The 15288-nt window shown below is 40.7% G+C and overlaps 1 protein-coding gene across 1 annotated transcript in view; it reads left to right on the forward strand.

Moving 5' to 3' along the window:
* The first annotated feature begins 764 nt into the window (after positions 1 to 764).
* FAM171B (family with sequence similarity 171 member B) overlaps positions 765 to 15288 on the forward strand; it is a 68214-nt gene continuing 53690 nt past the window's right edge. Inside the window, exon 1 of the mRNA XM_086719109.1 lies at positions 765 to 1095. Within this exon, the coding sequence (XP_086575235.1) occupies positions 882 to 1095 (214 nt within the window). The 5' untranslated portion in view covers positions 765 to 881. The remainder of the gene's footprint in view (positions 1096 to 15288) is intronic.

A 15288-nucleotide genomic window follows, 5' to 3' on the forward strand; every position in this document is an offset into this window, starting at 1 on the left:
CCTTCTGCACGTATGTCTCCAGTGGTAACCACCACCTTGGATTATAATTTGCTTGTATTTTCCCCTGCCCTAACAGGTAGAGAACCCTAGAATGCAAGCAAGACTGTATCTTGCTTATTTCAAGCACCTGAGTGAATGCTGACACATAGTAAGCACCTAGTGTGCATTTATTTAATAAATGTTTTTTGAGTAAGCGAGAAGTGTAGGCTACAATCACACAAAATGTAATCAGGAATATTTTGTAATAAAGAAATTCCCACTTGAGCAGAAAGAGGAAGTTTAGTTAAAATTGGTAGAACTGTAGTTTAAGTGTTGGATAACCAATGATGGCTGTGATGCGGCAAAGCCCGAATGGCCACAGATCCTGGCTAATTGATGGGTGGGTGCTGCGTTAAGTGTTTTAGGAGAGTAATCAATACACCACCTTTTCCTCTACTTTGGGGCCAGGTGGGGGCAATTTTATTCCCATTTCTGCAAAATTTCCCGATGTTTCCGTAAGGCTGGAGGATCTGAAGGCCGACCAGCCCCCAGAAAGGCTCTTCTCGCTCCTTTCCCCTCGGAGGCCGCCGCCCGGCCCCGAGCCCCAGCGCTGCGCGCGGCCCCGGCCCTCCGAGCTGCTCCGCCGCCGGTGACAGCTGAGCCGCGGCCGCCGGCTCCCGGCTCGCCCCGCCCTGCGCATCACGTGCGCGAGGATGCTAACTTCCCCTCCTCCTCCACCCCCGTCCCCTCCGCCTCCCAGGCCTCCTCCTCCCGGCGAGGGCTTGCGAGGCAGACCGCGCGAGCGGGAGCGAGCGAGCGGGCGCCGCTGGAGCCCGCAGCCCTGGCGTCCGTCGCCGCCGGGAGCCCCGCAATATGCCGCCGCTGCCCTCTGGCTCTCGGCCATGGCGAGGCTCAGCCGGCGCGTCTCTTGTACCCTGCTGCTCGGCCTGGCCGCGGTGCTGCTGAAGGCGCGGCTGGTCCCCGCGGCCGCTCGAGCCGAGCTCAGCCGATCCGACCTCAGCCTCATCCAGCAGCAGCAGCAGCAAAGGCAGCGGGAGGAGGCTGAGGAGGAGAGGCCAGAGGTGCCGGGGGCATCCTTCACCCTCACTGTTCCAGGTAGGTCCCGGTAGCCCGGCCCTGCCTTTCCATCGCCGCGGGGGATCTCAGCTGGCGTCGCTGGCCTCCTCGCTTCTCCCGTGGCCGGCTCACTTCCAATCGCTTGTCCCTACCCATCCCCACCTCCCCGATCTCCCCAGACTGTCTGTCCAGGAGTCGAGCTGTGCTCTGGTTTCGGGAAACTGCCCTTTGGGGTGCTGAGCTTTCTGGGAAGCGCAGAGCACTGCAGTAGGGTGGGGAGGGGTCGGGAGGGGTAGGGGTGAATGACTGCCTCGATTGATTTTTTTTCTTTTCTCTTCCTTCTTCCTGAATTCTTCCCTTTGCCCTGAGAATGACTGCACGCGCGCGCGCACACACACACACACACACGCACACTCCGTTCCCAAATCCATTTAGCATTCTGTTCTTTATTCTTTTCTTTCCTAGAGACGGGAAAATCTTGCAATAGACACCCACACGGCTTTTCATCATCTCGCCCCGCCTGGTTTATTTAAATTTAGATCTGGAGAAAGAAATCTTGATTTATTTTATTATTTCTGTCTCTTCTTAGCCCAGGAATGGTTTAGGTCAGTTTGCAAGAATGCCTTCAATATACTAGGATGAAATAAAACAAAATGGAATCGGAGTTTGTAGTTGAAGGAAAAGGGTAAAGGGGAGGTGGAACGATACGATAAGTCAGTAGTGATGTGATTACAGCAAAGCCTGCCTCCAGAGAGGGGAATCTCCTTACTTGTTAGTGGAACTTAAGGAGGCAGATTCTTGACACTATTCATGAGGGTGAGGAAATGCACTCTAGTTTGTGTGGCTCTAACAATCCCTCAGTTCCTGGCTGGTTTCCCCCCCATTAAAGCTCGAGGGGTAAACAGAAAGCTGGATTATCCATTTTCATAGCCTCTCCCCACCCCCCACCCCAGTGTTCTTCCCTGCTGTAGATGCTGCCTGCTATTTAGAAAGGAAAAAAGCTATCGGTATTTTTGGCAAGTGGGCCTGGGTTCCCACAAAACCAAAGTGAATTGTATTTTGACATTTGTTTTTGTTTTTAAAATCCTGCTTGGTAACCTATGAAATGCTGAAAATGAGATTTTGAAGAGTGGAATCAGCATCTTATTTTGTACTGCTTGCTCATCATCAAAGAGCAATACTCAGGCATGCCAGCTGCGATTCATGACAGACAGGATGATTTAATTTATCAGAGTGCTGGGAACATAGGATGAAATCACCGAAGTGTGCAGGGAAGCTTGTGTTTCTCATACCCTCTTAAACCAATTAATAACACTCAAGCGTGGCTAGAAGTCCTGAAAGGTATGCATTGTGTGATGGTTTTCCTACCTAGCTTTTTATAACTGAAAGTGCCACCCACAGGGTTTGGGCGAGGCTGTTAAACATGCTGTTTGCTAAACTTACAGAAATTAGACGTAGAAGCACAGTTGAGAGCTTGTCTTCATTATGAGGGTCATTTCACAAACTAACCACAAAACAGAATTCTGAGAAAGTGTTGATGGACTCCGTGGTTTGACACGTATTTTTATTTCGATATATTTATTGAAATTATATATTTATTTCAGGAATATTAATTAGTTAAAGGGGGTTTTGACTACTATGATATACGTTGTGATGAAGGTTATGAAAAACTGCGATAATATGAGAACTTTTGTGTGTAGCTGCAAATTAAAATATCTGTTTCCTGATACTTGTGAAAATATTTTTGAAAAAGGTTATTTTGCAAACTAGCAGTTTTTGTCTTACTTACCTATTGTTAGGTCCATTGAAATAAAGGAATCACTAGTAGGTCAAATGAGAGCCTGAAAAGTAGTCTCTTTTGACTTTTGCTTTTCCCTCAAAAACTAACTCCCCAAAGCCAGTGGCAAACAAGAGAGCAGTCCAGTTGATTACAGTTTTAGTTATTGGAATATGGAGTATAATGAAATACAACCAAAAAACAAATGAGTTAAAATATTCCTCTGAGCGCGTTGTGATCTCTGGATCGAACTGGTCTTCCTGTTTCAACCTTTGTTCCGCTACTGCCTGTTCTCTTCTCGCAGCTCCTGATCTTTTTAAAAACATTAAATAGGACTGTTTCTGCTCACAGTGCTCCAGTGGCTTCCCATCTCTTCCACACTAGATGCCCAGACCCTGAAAATGGCCCAGGAAGGCTTAGATCCTCTCGGTGCCCCTCCCCCTCCTATCTCTCACATCTCTGACCCTAACTCACTCCACTGTAGCCACACTGGCTCCCTGTTTCTTCATTTTCCAAGTGCCACTCTGGGATAGGGCCTTTGCACTTGCCATTTTCTCTGCCCGGAATTCTGGAACTTCACATTCCTCAGGTTTGCTGCACATCGCTGTAACAAAGAAGCCTTTCCTAACCAGCTATATTAAGTAGTAATCTGCATGCCCTGTTGTATTGATCCTTCTCCGTGCACTTATTACCCTCAATCCTTCTTATAAGCTTGCCTCCTCTTACTAGAACATAAGTTCTGTGAGGGCATCAACCTTGTTTTGTTTGCTATTAAATTATTATACACATTTCTAGTACCTGGAAGAGCATCTGTTGCCCACAGGCATAGATAAATTTGTTGAATGAATGAATGAATGAATAAACAAAAATGCTGGCATCAAGGATCTTTTGAGTGTTTGCTATTTAATTTCCTTGTGAAATTCTTCACTGGAATTTAGCAGGGGATATGTAAAAATAAAGGAATGTTAGGTAGAAATATTTGTAAGTAGAGGTTATAAAATTTAGATCTTTAGCTAATTTCAGTGTTTACCTTATTCTGACCATAGAGAACTGTTTGATACTAATACTTGACAAGACATAATAAGAGGACTCAAGATTCTTTACCCAAGTGCACTTATAATCCTCTTATGACCTAGGAGGGTATTTATATACCTTTATATAGCTGTGATTGAGCTTGAGTTTATTCTTTGCCTCTGGTGCTTCTGATTCTTGGGACTATAGAACTTGTTACAGGCAAAATTTGGAAATCTAATAAGGCATAGTTAGTGTCTGGTATATGACTGAGCCTTGTCAGTCCATAATAGAGAAATTAAGCATTGTCCTTGATTAGTATTCTCTGGATTTTGTTATTCTGAAAATTTATGTCTCTTTGTGTTGCTGAGAAATTAGGAAGTAAGGTTAAAGAAGTTGAATATGAGATTGAAATAATCAGGATGTAAAAAAACTGAATTTTCATTTTCTCATTAACTTCTAAAACACCAGCTTCAGAGAGTAGTGAGAATAAAGACTGAGGTCGAGGTCTGTCACATCCATTGTTTTCTCCAGTGTATGCAGCAGCTCGAATTTCTCCATCTGCACCAGTATTTGTTAGAAATAAATATTTGAGAGACCAGGGGAGAATTAATTTGGGGGCTGGTGGTAGCTGAGAAACCATATCATATTCACTCTGATGGTCCATTAGATGGGAGGCATGCTGGGGGTGGGGACGAGGTGAGCTGGAGAAAATAATGAGCTCCATTTCAAATTCTCCACGTGAAGCACAGACACAGGGCACCTCTGTGAATTTTTATAAATGTCTTCTGCATACAGAAAAAGCTTCTTGAGAGATATATTTTCATGGTATAAAATTTTGATTGTACATTTCACTGATATATATTTCTAGCCTTTTTTTTATTTTATAAAATGTTAAATATATAGAAAGTAAACAGACTAGCATTAAAAAAAAGCCCACACCTGTCTCCTAGCTTTAACAGTGATTGAATTCTGCTGTTATTGTTTCACCCACACCTCCACCCATTTCCACTCTGTGGGATTTTTTTTTTTGGGGGGGGGATGTACATACATTGAAATGTACATACCTTAACTGTACTATTTTGTATTTTTGGTATATGGATAGGCCCATGTAACCATCATCACCCCTGTGAAGATATAGAACCTTGACATCACCATAGAAAGTTCCCTCCTGCCCACCTCCCAGGCAATTCCTGCCCCTTATCCAGAGACAATTACTGTTCTTTTTTTGTTTGTTTGCTTATTTATTTAGAGAATATGAGTGGGGAGAGTGGGAGAGAGAGAGGGAGAGGGAGAGAATTCCAAGCAGATTCCACACCCTCAGTGCAGAGCCCTAGCGGGGCTCAAATCCATGAATCAGGAGATCATGACCTGAGCCAAAACCAAGAGTTGGACGCTTAACTAACTGCACCACCCAGGCACCCCAAGACAACTACTGTTCTAATTATTTTTATAGATCAATTCTGCATTTTCTAGAGCTTCATAAAACAGAGTCATATAGCAGGCACTCTTTTGTGTCTGGCTTCTTTAGCTCAGTCTAATTTCCATCGGTTTCATCCATATTGTTGAATGTTCAATAGCTTATTTCTTTTTACTGCTGGGCCTTATTCCATTGTATGAATTACTCCACTTTGGTTTATTGCTTCTTTCTATTGATGGCTATTTGGGTTTTTTCCAGTTTTAGCCATTGTAAATGAAGCTGCTACATTCTTGGACAAATCTTTGTGTGGGTACGTCTTCATATCACTTATGTAAATGCCTCAGAGTAGAATTGCTGAAACCCAGCACACTTCTGTATAGCTGGAACCCACCACACTTAACCTTTTTTTAATGTTTTTTTATTTTTGAGGGAGAGAGAGAGAGAGCGAGCAAGCAGGGGAGGGTCAGAGAGAGAGGGAAACACAGAATCCAAAGCAGGCTCCAGGCTCTGAGCTGTCAGCACAGAGCCCGATGCAGGGCTCGAACCCACAAATTGTGAGATCATGACCTGACCTGAAGTCAGATGCTTAACCGACTGAGCCACCCAGGCACTCCCACACTTAATAACAATCAACTTAAAAATTTTGAACTTTGATATAGACTATTACTATATACTTTCTATTAAATTCAATAACTTGATTTAAAACTTATTGACTTAAACAACCTGATGGAAATCTATCTGTGAAAGCATTTATTTACTTTTTTCTCTTCCAATGAATTTAAAAATCAGTAGGAGAAATGGGGTTAGAAATTGATTGTTCTATCTAAAGTACTCATGCCTTAAAGGCCATGTTCCCAGATGGGGTAATTATGATTTCTTTCCAGGATTTTAGTAACCAAAGGGTGCTATATCTTGGTGTTGATTACTGGTTGAAAAACACATGCCATTATGTTGAATTTGAGTCCAGTTTGTTTTAGTAGTGGTTTTCTAATGTTTTTAATGTGACTGAACAAAAACTACCAAATATTTTTCTGAAACAAAACTCTCTTCCCGCCACACCTCCACAGCCAAGTGTATAAATGGTGAACTGGATTCTCTTTCAATGTTCTGTCTGACTAGGTTAACTACAGTATTGTCATTCATTCACTTGGCTTAGTGTAATGTGCCTTAATTTCTTTTTGTCCAAATTGCCTTAGCTTGGAAATGGATACAATATGTTCCATCTGCTATTGTTAAAAAGTATACTTTATAGTAGTTACCTGGAAAATTCTAAAACTTTGAAAACTATGTGTTGTAATGCAATACATCATAAGCTTAAGAAATAGCTTCTGTTTGCTCTGAAGATTGTTTGGAGAGGTCTCTTTAATTGGCCTTTGTGTACACATAATCCATATGTCTAAAACATACAAGATTCTTTGCCTTTTAAATTCTCTTATGACTGTTTGTGTCATCGGGACCACACAGTATTCTTAAAGTACTTGCTGATGATGTCTGTGGTATAAAGGCCACTTTACTTGGGCCTGAAATGTGTGATTTCTTTTTTTTTTTTAACGCTTATTTATTTGTGAGACAGAGAGAGACAGAGCATGAACAGGGGAGGGTCAGAGAGAGAGGGAGACACAGAATCGGAAGCAGGCTCCAGGCTCTGAGCTGTCAGCACAGAGCCCGACGCGGGGCTTGAACTCACGGACCGTGAGATCATGACCTGAGCCGAAGTCGGACGCCCAACCGACTGAGCCACCCAGGCGCCCCTGAAATGTGTGATTTCATTTCAGGTAGGGAAGAGTGTGTCAAGGAAGTGGTAATCATTTGCCACCATTACTAACATGTCGAATCTGCTTCTTTGGTCTAGTGAACCCAGACTGTGTCATGCCTTGATACTGTATTATGCTTCTCGAAAGCTTCAGTTGATGATGCCTGTTAAGATCTCCATGTTAAGGCTCTATGTCTTGCACAGAGATTAAGATTTAAAATGAATTTCGTTTATATATGACTGAGATTTCAATTTCCATTTAGTGTGCTTTCTTTCTGAAGTAAGTTTCTATATCATAACAAGTTAGAAAATAATTGAAAAATTAAACATTCATTTGCATTATCAGTTATTGTACTTAGTCCAGTTTTGTTTCTGTTCCGTAGAGAATTACTTAAAAAGTATGTAGTTTTAATTCACTTGTTAGCTCTGTTGAAATGTAAAACACTTCTATAGCCAAGCCAATACCGATTCATATCTATGGACTTAAATGCTAGTTGGGTTTTAGGTGACCAGTTAGTTGGAAGCTGGTAGAATGTCCAGCTCAAACCAGAGCTCATGCGTTGAGGGCCTTGGGTTATCTCTGGGGTAAGTCCTCTAGGGATATTGTATAATCCTATATCGATTGGCTTTTCTAAACTAAAATAAAGCCACCATCCATAGTTTTATTCCCACCTACCTATTCCTCTCTTTTATTACAACAGAAATAGAAACAGGATGGATAGATGGATGATTTGTTTTTCCTACCAGGTTAACTATAACCAGGAGTTGAATAGAAGTGTCTTGGGGTTTGTGACTTACTGGATTTTGTCACCCATTCCACTCATGCTTGCTCTCATGTTTTTGGAAAGGGTAGAAATTAAGTTGTCAAAATATGACTCTATATAGTTAAATGGATTATGTTTCTTCAGAACTTTAAACATGCTGCATGTTTGTATGAGTAGAGTTTGTTTGTAAATGTCTGGGTGACTGAGACAAGATTACCAAAGGTACCACAAGAATTTAAAATGATTGGGGCGCCTGGGTGGCGCAGTCGGTTAAGCGTCCGACTTCAGCCAGGTCACGATCTCACGGTCCGTGGGTTCGAGCCCCGCATCAGGCTCTGGGCTGATGGCTCAGAGCCTGGAGCCTGTTTCCGATTCTGTGTCTCCCTCTCTCTCTGCCCCTCCCCCGTTCATGCTCTGTCTCTCTCTGTCCCAAAAAAATAAACGTTGAAAAAAAAATTTAAGGGGCGCCTGGGTGGCGCAGTCGGTTAAGCGTCCGACTTCAGCCAGGTCACGATCTCGCGGTCCGTGAGTTCGAGCCCCGCGTCGGGCTCTGGGCTGATGGCTCAGAGCCTGGAGCCTGTTTCCGATTCTGTGTCTCCCTCTCTCTCTGCCCCTCCCCCGTTCATGCTCTGTCTCTCTCTGTCCCAAAAATAAATAAACGTTGAAAAAAAAAAAATTTAAAAAAAAAAATTTAAAACGATTACAATAACACTTTACAATTAAAAGAATTGTAAAATAATTTATTGTAAAAATAAAATACAGGGAGGCTGTGCTTTTTATGTAAGGGGGAAAAATGCCTCCAAGGGTAATGGGTATAGTAGTATTTTTAAAAAATATTTCACTAAGTAAAATGAACTAGGCATGGATCAGTGATGAGAGTGTGTCATGAAACACGGATGATATTCAATTCAATTTATATACCTGAAGTTTAAAAAAAGTCCACCTACTTATTTATATTAAATGAATTAGTGTATTCCAAGTATTTACATTTAAAGACAGATAACTTCTCTTCATAAAACAAGTACTTTCCAAAGTACAGTGTATGATATGTATCTATTAGACTCTGGACTTTTAGCAGAAAAGCTTTGGCTTAATACTTCCTAAATCAGAGTTTAACTCTCATTCATGATCACAAACAAGAAAAATATTTGATAGTAATGTATGAAACAACTAATCTGATCTTCCAGTGCTGTTTATAATGGAGCAGTGTCTAATATCTATGAAAATATGTAATAATTAAAAATTAAAAATTTTTCACTTTGTAGATTATAATAAGTCTTCTTGAAATCCCATGCTCTTAGAACTAGAATGGTAGAAATGACCTTGCCCTAAGTGCTTTGCCCTGGCAATGTTTGAAAAGTATATGACATAAGCTAGAAGACTTCCACATCTTAGATGTTGTGGTACCACCTGGCAGTTACAAAGTCTGATAAAAACTGATAGTTAATGATTTGATGATTTCTTTCATCGTAAATATGACTAAGTCGAGTGATCCTTGTTATAATCTAAACTTTCTCTATCAACTGACTCAAGTTTGTGAATGAGAAGAATCAAAAGGATGTGTATTTTAAAATTGCTTCTGAATCATAGTATTTCAAGTAGGGAAGAAGTCTTGTGAATTAATAAAGCTTTGTAGGTGTGGGATGTGAAAATGTAGGAAGTGAAGCCTGGAGGCTGAGGCTGAAGAGAAAAGAAGTCAGAAGTAATAGAGCTCACTGTGACGAGTAGGAGAGGGGGTCAAGTAAGCAATTTCATGGGAGTGAAAAGCACTTACAAGTTGTGAATGTTTTTTCCTTCCTGTGTGTATAAGGGACTCAGTGTCCTCTTTACCTTTTAAGATAGAGGTTCTAGGCAGCCAGTGGAAGGGTGTGGGGTGTTTATGAACACCCTGAAATTAATTATGTAGTCTGCAATTATCTTGTATTCGGAGTATCTATAAGATTTTCAAAGGAATCCTTGACCCCAGAAATGTTAAGAAAACCTGCTATGGTTAATTAGGCCTTTGTAAGTGGACTCAAGAAAAGAACAAAGGCAACATTCATACTCAAATAACAGTTTTGTATGTTCTTAACATGTGGAGTTTCTCTGTTATTGTGCACATGTGATGGGTAAAATTAGTAAGTGTGACCGCAGCATAACTAATCCTGACAAAAGGCTTTAACCCTTAAAAGAACTGGTTGCTTAGGATGCATGTGCCTTGGTCAATTCTTTCATTCTCTGGCTTTTCAATTCCATTTGAGGAATGGCTGCCATTGCATTTGTAGAATGGCTACCAATATGCAACATATATCTTTTGATAAATCACATGACTTCGAATTGTTTTATATCCAGTTTTCATTATATAATGAACTGGTAGGATACCTTATACCTGAAAATACCCTCTGTTCAGAATTATTTGGCAGTCAACACAGAAACTCTCTGTGTCTTGGTTCTTGGCTCTTCCACTGAAGGGTAGGGTCACTGAGATTCAGTTAACAAGGGCTCTGATGATTTTGTGAGTCATCTAATCCCTCCAGGTCTGATTCTAAACCTCAATCAGTTTTAGCAGATGAGGATGTACACTGGTTGTTATTAATTCCCCAAGAAGGCATTTATAAAAACCTAAGCCTTTCCTCACCCACTGAAACATGCATTAATACTTGGTCTTTAAACAGTTTTGGGGTCAAAATAGTAATTTCAGCTTACAGTGATTTAAATCTGCTAGCAATTAAACTTGCTGTTTTCATTACCAGTGCTGTTCTGGGCTTTGAAAATTAATATTGTTTCTAAACTCACTGAAACCCATATTTTTCTACTCACTTTTTTGATTCATGCCTTTCCCAGTTTCACTAATAACTGATTACATTGGGAGAGTTAGATGCTATGAAGATGAATGGCAGAGTGAAGAATTTTCTTTGTTTTGAGGAATAACTTTGTATTGCAGAATTCTTTCATTTGAAAATCCAAATGGAGAAATTTGTATTTCAACACATTCTGATGTTCCAAAGATAAATAATAGCATGTGTTGTGACTTGGAATGTTGTAGCTTCAGAAAACAGCATGGGGCACAGACACGGAGGTAGAAAAGGAATAGGCGCCCCTGACAAATCCAAGTCTTACTGTGATCATTGTGCTTCATGTACATAAGGACTGGTTCACAGTCCGGAACTCTATGCAGGGACTGTACATGGGGCCCATCATGGATCCAGTAGCTTAAAGATAGAGATCTAACAAAGGCAGATGAAAATCTCCTGGCTCAATGTACTCCCCTTTCTTCCCTCTCAGTATTTCTTAATTTTTTAAAAATGTTTTTATTTGTTATTTTTGAGAGACAGAGACAGAGCATGAGCAGGGGAGGGACAGAGAAGAGAGGGAGACACAGAATCTGAAGTAGGCTCCAGGCTCTGGGCTGTCAGCACAGAGCCCGACCCAGGGCTCAAACTCACGAACTGCGAGATCATGACCTCAGCCAAAGTCGGATGCTTAACCGACTGAGCCACCCAGGTGCCTTTCAGTATTTCTTATAAATAATACAATCTCAAGTCTGTAGATTTAAATAGTTTGCTATGCAATAATTATGTTATTTTTTAAAAAGTTATGCTTAAGTATTAATATTCCAACCATCAAATGTTTGATACTATAATATATAGGTAGCTAAAATATCTTTATATTCTAAAACATAAAAATTGAAAAATAGTTTATTTTTTCATTTAATTTAACATTCTCTGACTCTCTTCCCACTCTTGCCTCTCATGAGGTGATCTCATCCACTTAAGATGCTTTAAATACCATCTATATGCTAAGACTCCCTAGAGCTCGCTCCTGAATATATCCACCAATTATTTTGACATCTTTATGTGGATATATCATAGGTATTTCAGTTTAAGCATGTCTAAAACCAGACTCTTGATTTTTCACCACAACTTCCAGAATAGAAAAATCTCCTTTATTCTTTTGTTCTTTTTAACTATAATCTTGAGGGGTGCCTGGGTGGCTCAGTCAGTTGGTCGTGATCTCACGGTTTGCGTGTGGGTTCAGGCTCTGCGCTGACAGCTTAGAGCTTGGAGCCTGCTCCATATTCTGTGTCTCCCTGTCTCTCCACCCCTCCCCCCCTTTCAAAAATGAATAAAATATTTTTAAAAATTTTCAAAACCAATGAGCTATAATCCTCAGAATTTATGTGTCTTATCACTGGGAGTTTTTACCTTTTGACCACCTTCTTCAAACTTCCTTCCATTCCTTATTGTTACTAAGAACCAGTGAAGTGTCTCACTAGCCTACGAAGGAAAGATGAAGGGAAGGAAAGCTTGCCATTTTCTCCACCTTCCCCTTCCTCTAGTCAGTCACCAAATCCCGAGTCGATCTCCCAAGTATTCCTCATCTGTTAAGTTTTCTCCATCTTCACTGCCCCTGCTCTGGCTGAGGGTATTCTTATACTCTGGTTCAGGTTAGCATAGTAATGGCCACCTTCAGTCTGTTCTCAGTGCTTGAAAATCCATATTTCCCAGAGCAACCATGGATATCATCTCCTCCCCCACAATAGTAGTTATTTTATTTATTTATTTATTTATTGAGAGAGAGAGAGAGAAAGAGAGAGAGAGAGAGAGAGAGAGAGAGAGAGAGAGAGAGAAAGTGCTTGCAGAACAAGGGAGGGGTAGAGAGTGAGCGAGAGAGAATCTTAGGCAGGCTCCAAGCTCAGCATGGAGCCTGAAGCTGGGCTCGATCCCATGAACCCTGAGATCATGACCTGAGCCAAAATCAAGAGTAGGATGCTTAACCGACTGAGCCATCCAGGCACCCCTGGTTATTTTATTTTTAAGTGGAGATCTGATCAAGCTTCCCATGACCTTTAGAACCAAGTCAAAGGTCTTCACCTCACCTACAAGCCTTTGCAGGATGTATGATTCCAGTCTTTGCTTCGTTTTCTCTTTATTACTATGCTTCAGTTCTCTGTGCCTTGAGTGTGATAGGTTTTGTACCTCATGATCTTTGACACACACACACACACACACACACACACACACACACACACAATTCACCTGGGTTATTGCATTCAAACTTCAGATATTAGCTTAAATGCTACTTCTTTTAAACAGGTTTTCTTTGGCTTTTCAAACTGAGCTAGGTTCCTCTGTTATGTGCTCTCATAAGCACCTCCTACTTGTTCAAGGTATGTAATTGATTTGTAGCTAGGCACCCAGTCCATATTTCCATATTTGTCTTCTCTAGATTAGAGGCCAGATGAGGCCAGGTGCAATAATTATTTTGGTTGGGGTTGTATCTTGTATAAATATTTATTGAATAACTGAATGACTCCAAATAGAGAAATAGTTTATTGAATACCTTCTTTCATACCCAGGCTTGAGTTGGCTTTTCTAGAGAGTGTATATAGAAAAAGGACATAATATAGAGAAAAGGCTGTAGGACTTTCGGAATGAAGTGGCCAAAGTATATATGTTTTGGGTCAAGAGTATGCTTGGTTTGAAAGAAATACATGGGAGAGGGATGTATTTACTTGAATTCAATATAACATATGCTCATTTATATATGGGGCCAGAGATAACATATAAGATTCCTACAGTGACTGATTTCATTCTTTTTTTTACTTATTTTTTTTAAACAAAACTCGCTGAATTTCTGTTTGCCAGGCACTTCATCATGACTGATTACAGAGTACACCCAGTGGGGACATAGATAAAGAGACCATAAATGATAATAGAGTGTGGTAAGAGCTATGGTGCCGGAGAGTATAGGATACTGTGGAGGCACACAGGTTGGGGGGAAATAATTGGGCCTGTTTCCTGGAAGACAGCACACGTAAGGTGAGTTTCAAAGTGATGTAAAAAACAAAAGAAGGAAATTGTTTTCTTATTTTTGATTTAGATTTTTTTCCCACTTCTTTGATAACAACATAATAATAGAACAATATAATATGTAATAATATAACAATACAATAATTCTATTCCCTTTTATCTTTGGTATTCTCTAGAATTTTTTTTATTTCTTACTTTTATGGCTCATTGTTTTGAGGCTTTTAGAAAAGAAAAAAAATAACGTAGCTTCTTCCACAGTGCCCACATTTCTTGAAGACACCAGATTGATGATGCATACTCTTCTCTTAAAGGAATTCAAACATAAGGCCATTTCTTTCAGTGTAGGTCTGCTGTGACCTAGCAATCAGTACCTTTTGCGTTTATAGTGAAATATTTTGCCATTAAAACAGTTGGGGTATCATGACCAAACTGTGCTGTTTTCTTTTTACATTTTTTTAATGCTTGTTTATTTTTGAGAGTGAGAGAGTGAGTGGGGAAAGGAGCAGAGAGAGGGAGACAGAGGATCTGAAGTAGGCTCCTTGCTGAGAGTGGAAAGCCCAGCATGGGGGGCTCGAACCCACAGATCACGAGATTGTGACCTGAGCCGAAGTCAGACGCTTAACCGACTGAGCTACCCAGGCTCTCCTGTGCTGTTTTCTTCGTATGTTAGTCCTCAACATGAACACAACACAGACCAGTTGTTTCTTGATGTCTCCTACCTCTTTCTCTTTCATCTGTACCAGCCTGGTGGCCATTTCCCAAATCTGTCATGAAAACAACTTGGCTTCTCTTCTTTCCCCTTCAGTGATCCTAAATTTCATATCCACACCCCACCAGAAAAAAGTGAGTGATTTAAAATATATTTTGTTAATGATTGTGGTTGACCATCTGAATTGAGACTTTTAAGAAAGGTAATTGTACAAAGCAGTTACCTGGTTTTTTGCTAAATCAGAAAGTTTATAAAACCTAATAGATAGGGATATTATGTATTCATGAAGGTTTTCTCCATGAAACTTAATCTAGAGACGTACTCCTAGCAAGAGGCCATTTAGCTGAAAATTACCAAAGCAAGAGAGAGGGCATCACACTTACTTTCAGCTATATACATTGATATATTTTTTGTGGATATAATTGAAGTTTGCTCTTACCACTTAAAACATTCTATAATGCAGTTTTTGAATTTCTTTAAACTCCTGAAGTCTTGTAAGTCTTCCAAGCTAGGGGAATTGAGACCCTGAAGCAGGTGGCTTACCAGGGAAAGCATATGGGCTGCCTGTGGCTGTACTCCCTTGGGCTCTAGCCCCAGTGTGTTTGTTTCTCAGGGTACTTGTGTGTTGTGTTGTCTTTCACGGCTTTCAGAGACTAAGGAAGAGACCACCTCATACCCCACCATTCAAAATGTGAACTGTATTTACATGGAAGAGGCAGTATATAAATCTGTTTAATGGAAGACATTGTCTTAACCCAGCAGATCTGCCCTCTGCCCATTATATTTATTCAATCCTTTCTCTAACTATCTGACCTGCAGAACCTGGAATCATCATTGATTCTGCCTTCTCCCTCTCTTACCATTACCGGTCGGTCACTCAATGAGTTCTGTTAAGTATCTATCACTGTGTCTTCAGTGTCCATTCCTTCTGTTTTATTTTTACAGCCACGTTCTCTGTCCGAGCCCACACTCCATTTGTTTGGTCTGTTACAATAATCTGTTAGGT

Source organism: Puma concolor, chromosome C1, assembly GCF_028749965.1.
Source record: "Puma concolor isolate L17-30 chromosome C1, mPumCon1.1.hap2, whole genome shotgun sequence".
Lineage (NCBI taxonomy): Eukaryota > Metazoa > Chordata > Mammalia > Carnivora > Felidae > Puma > Puma concolor.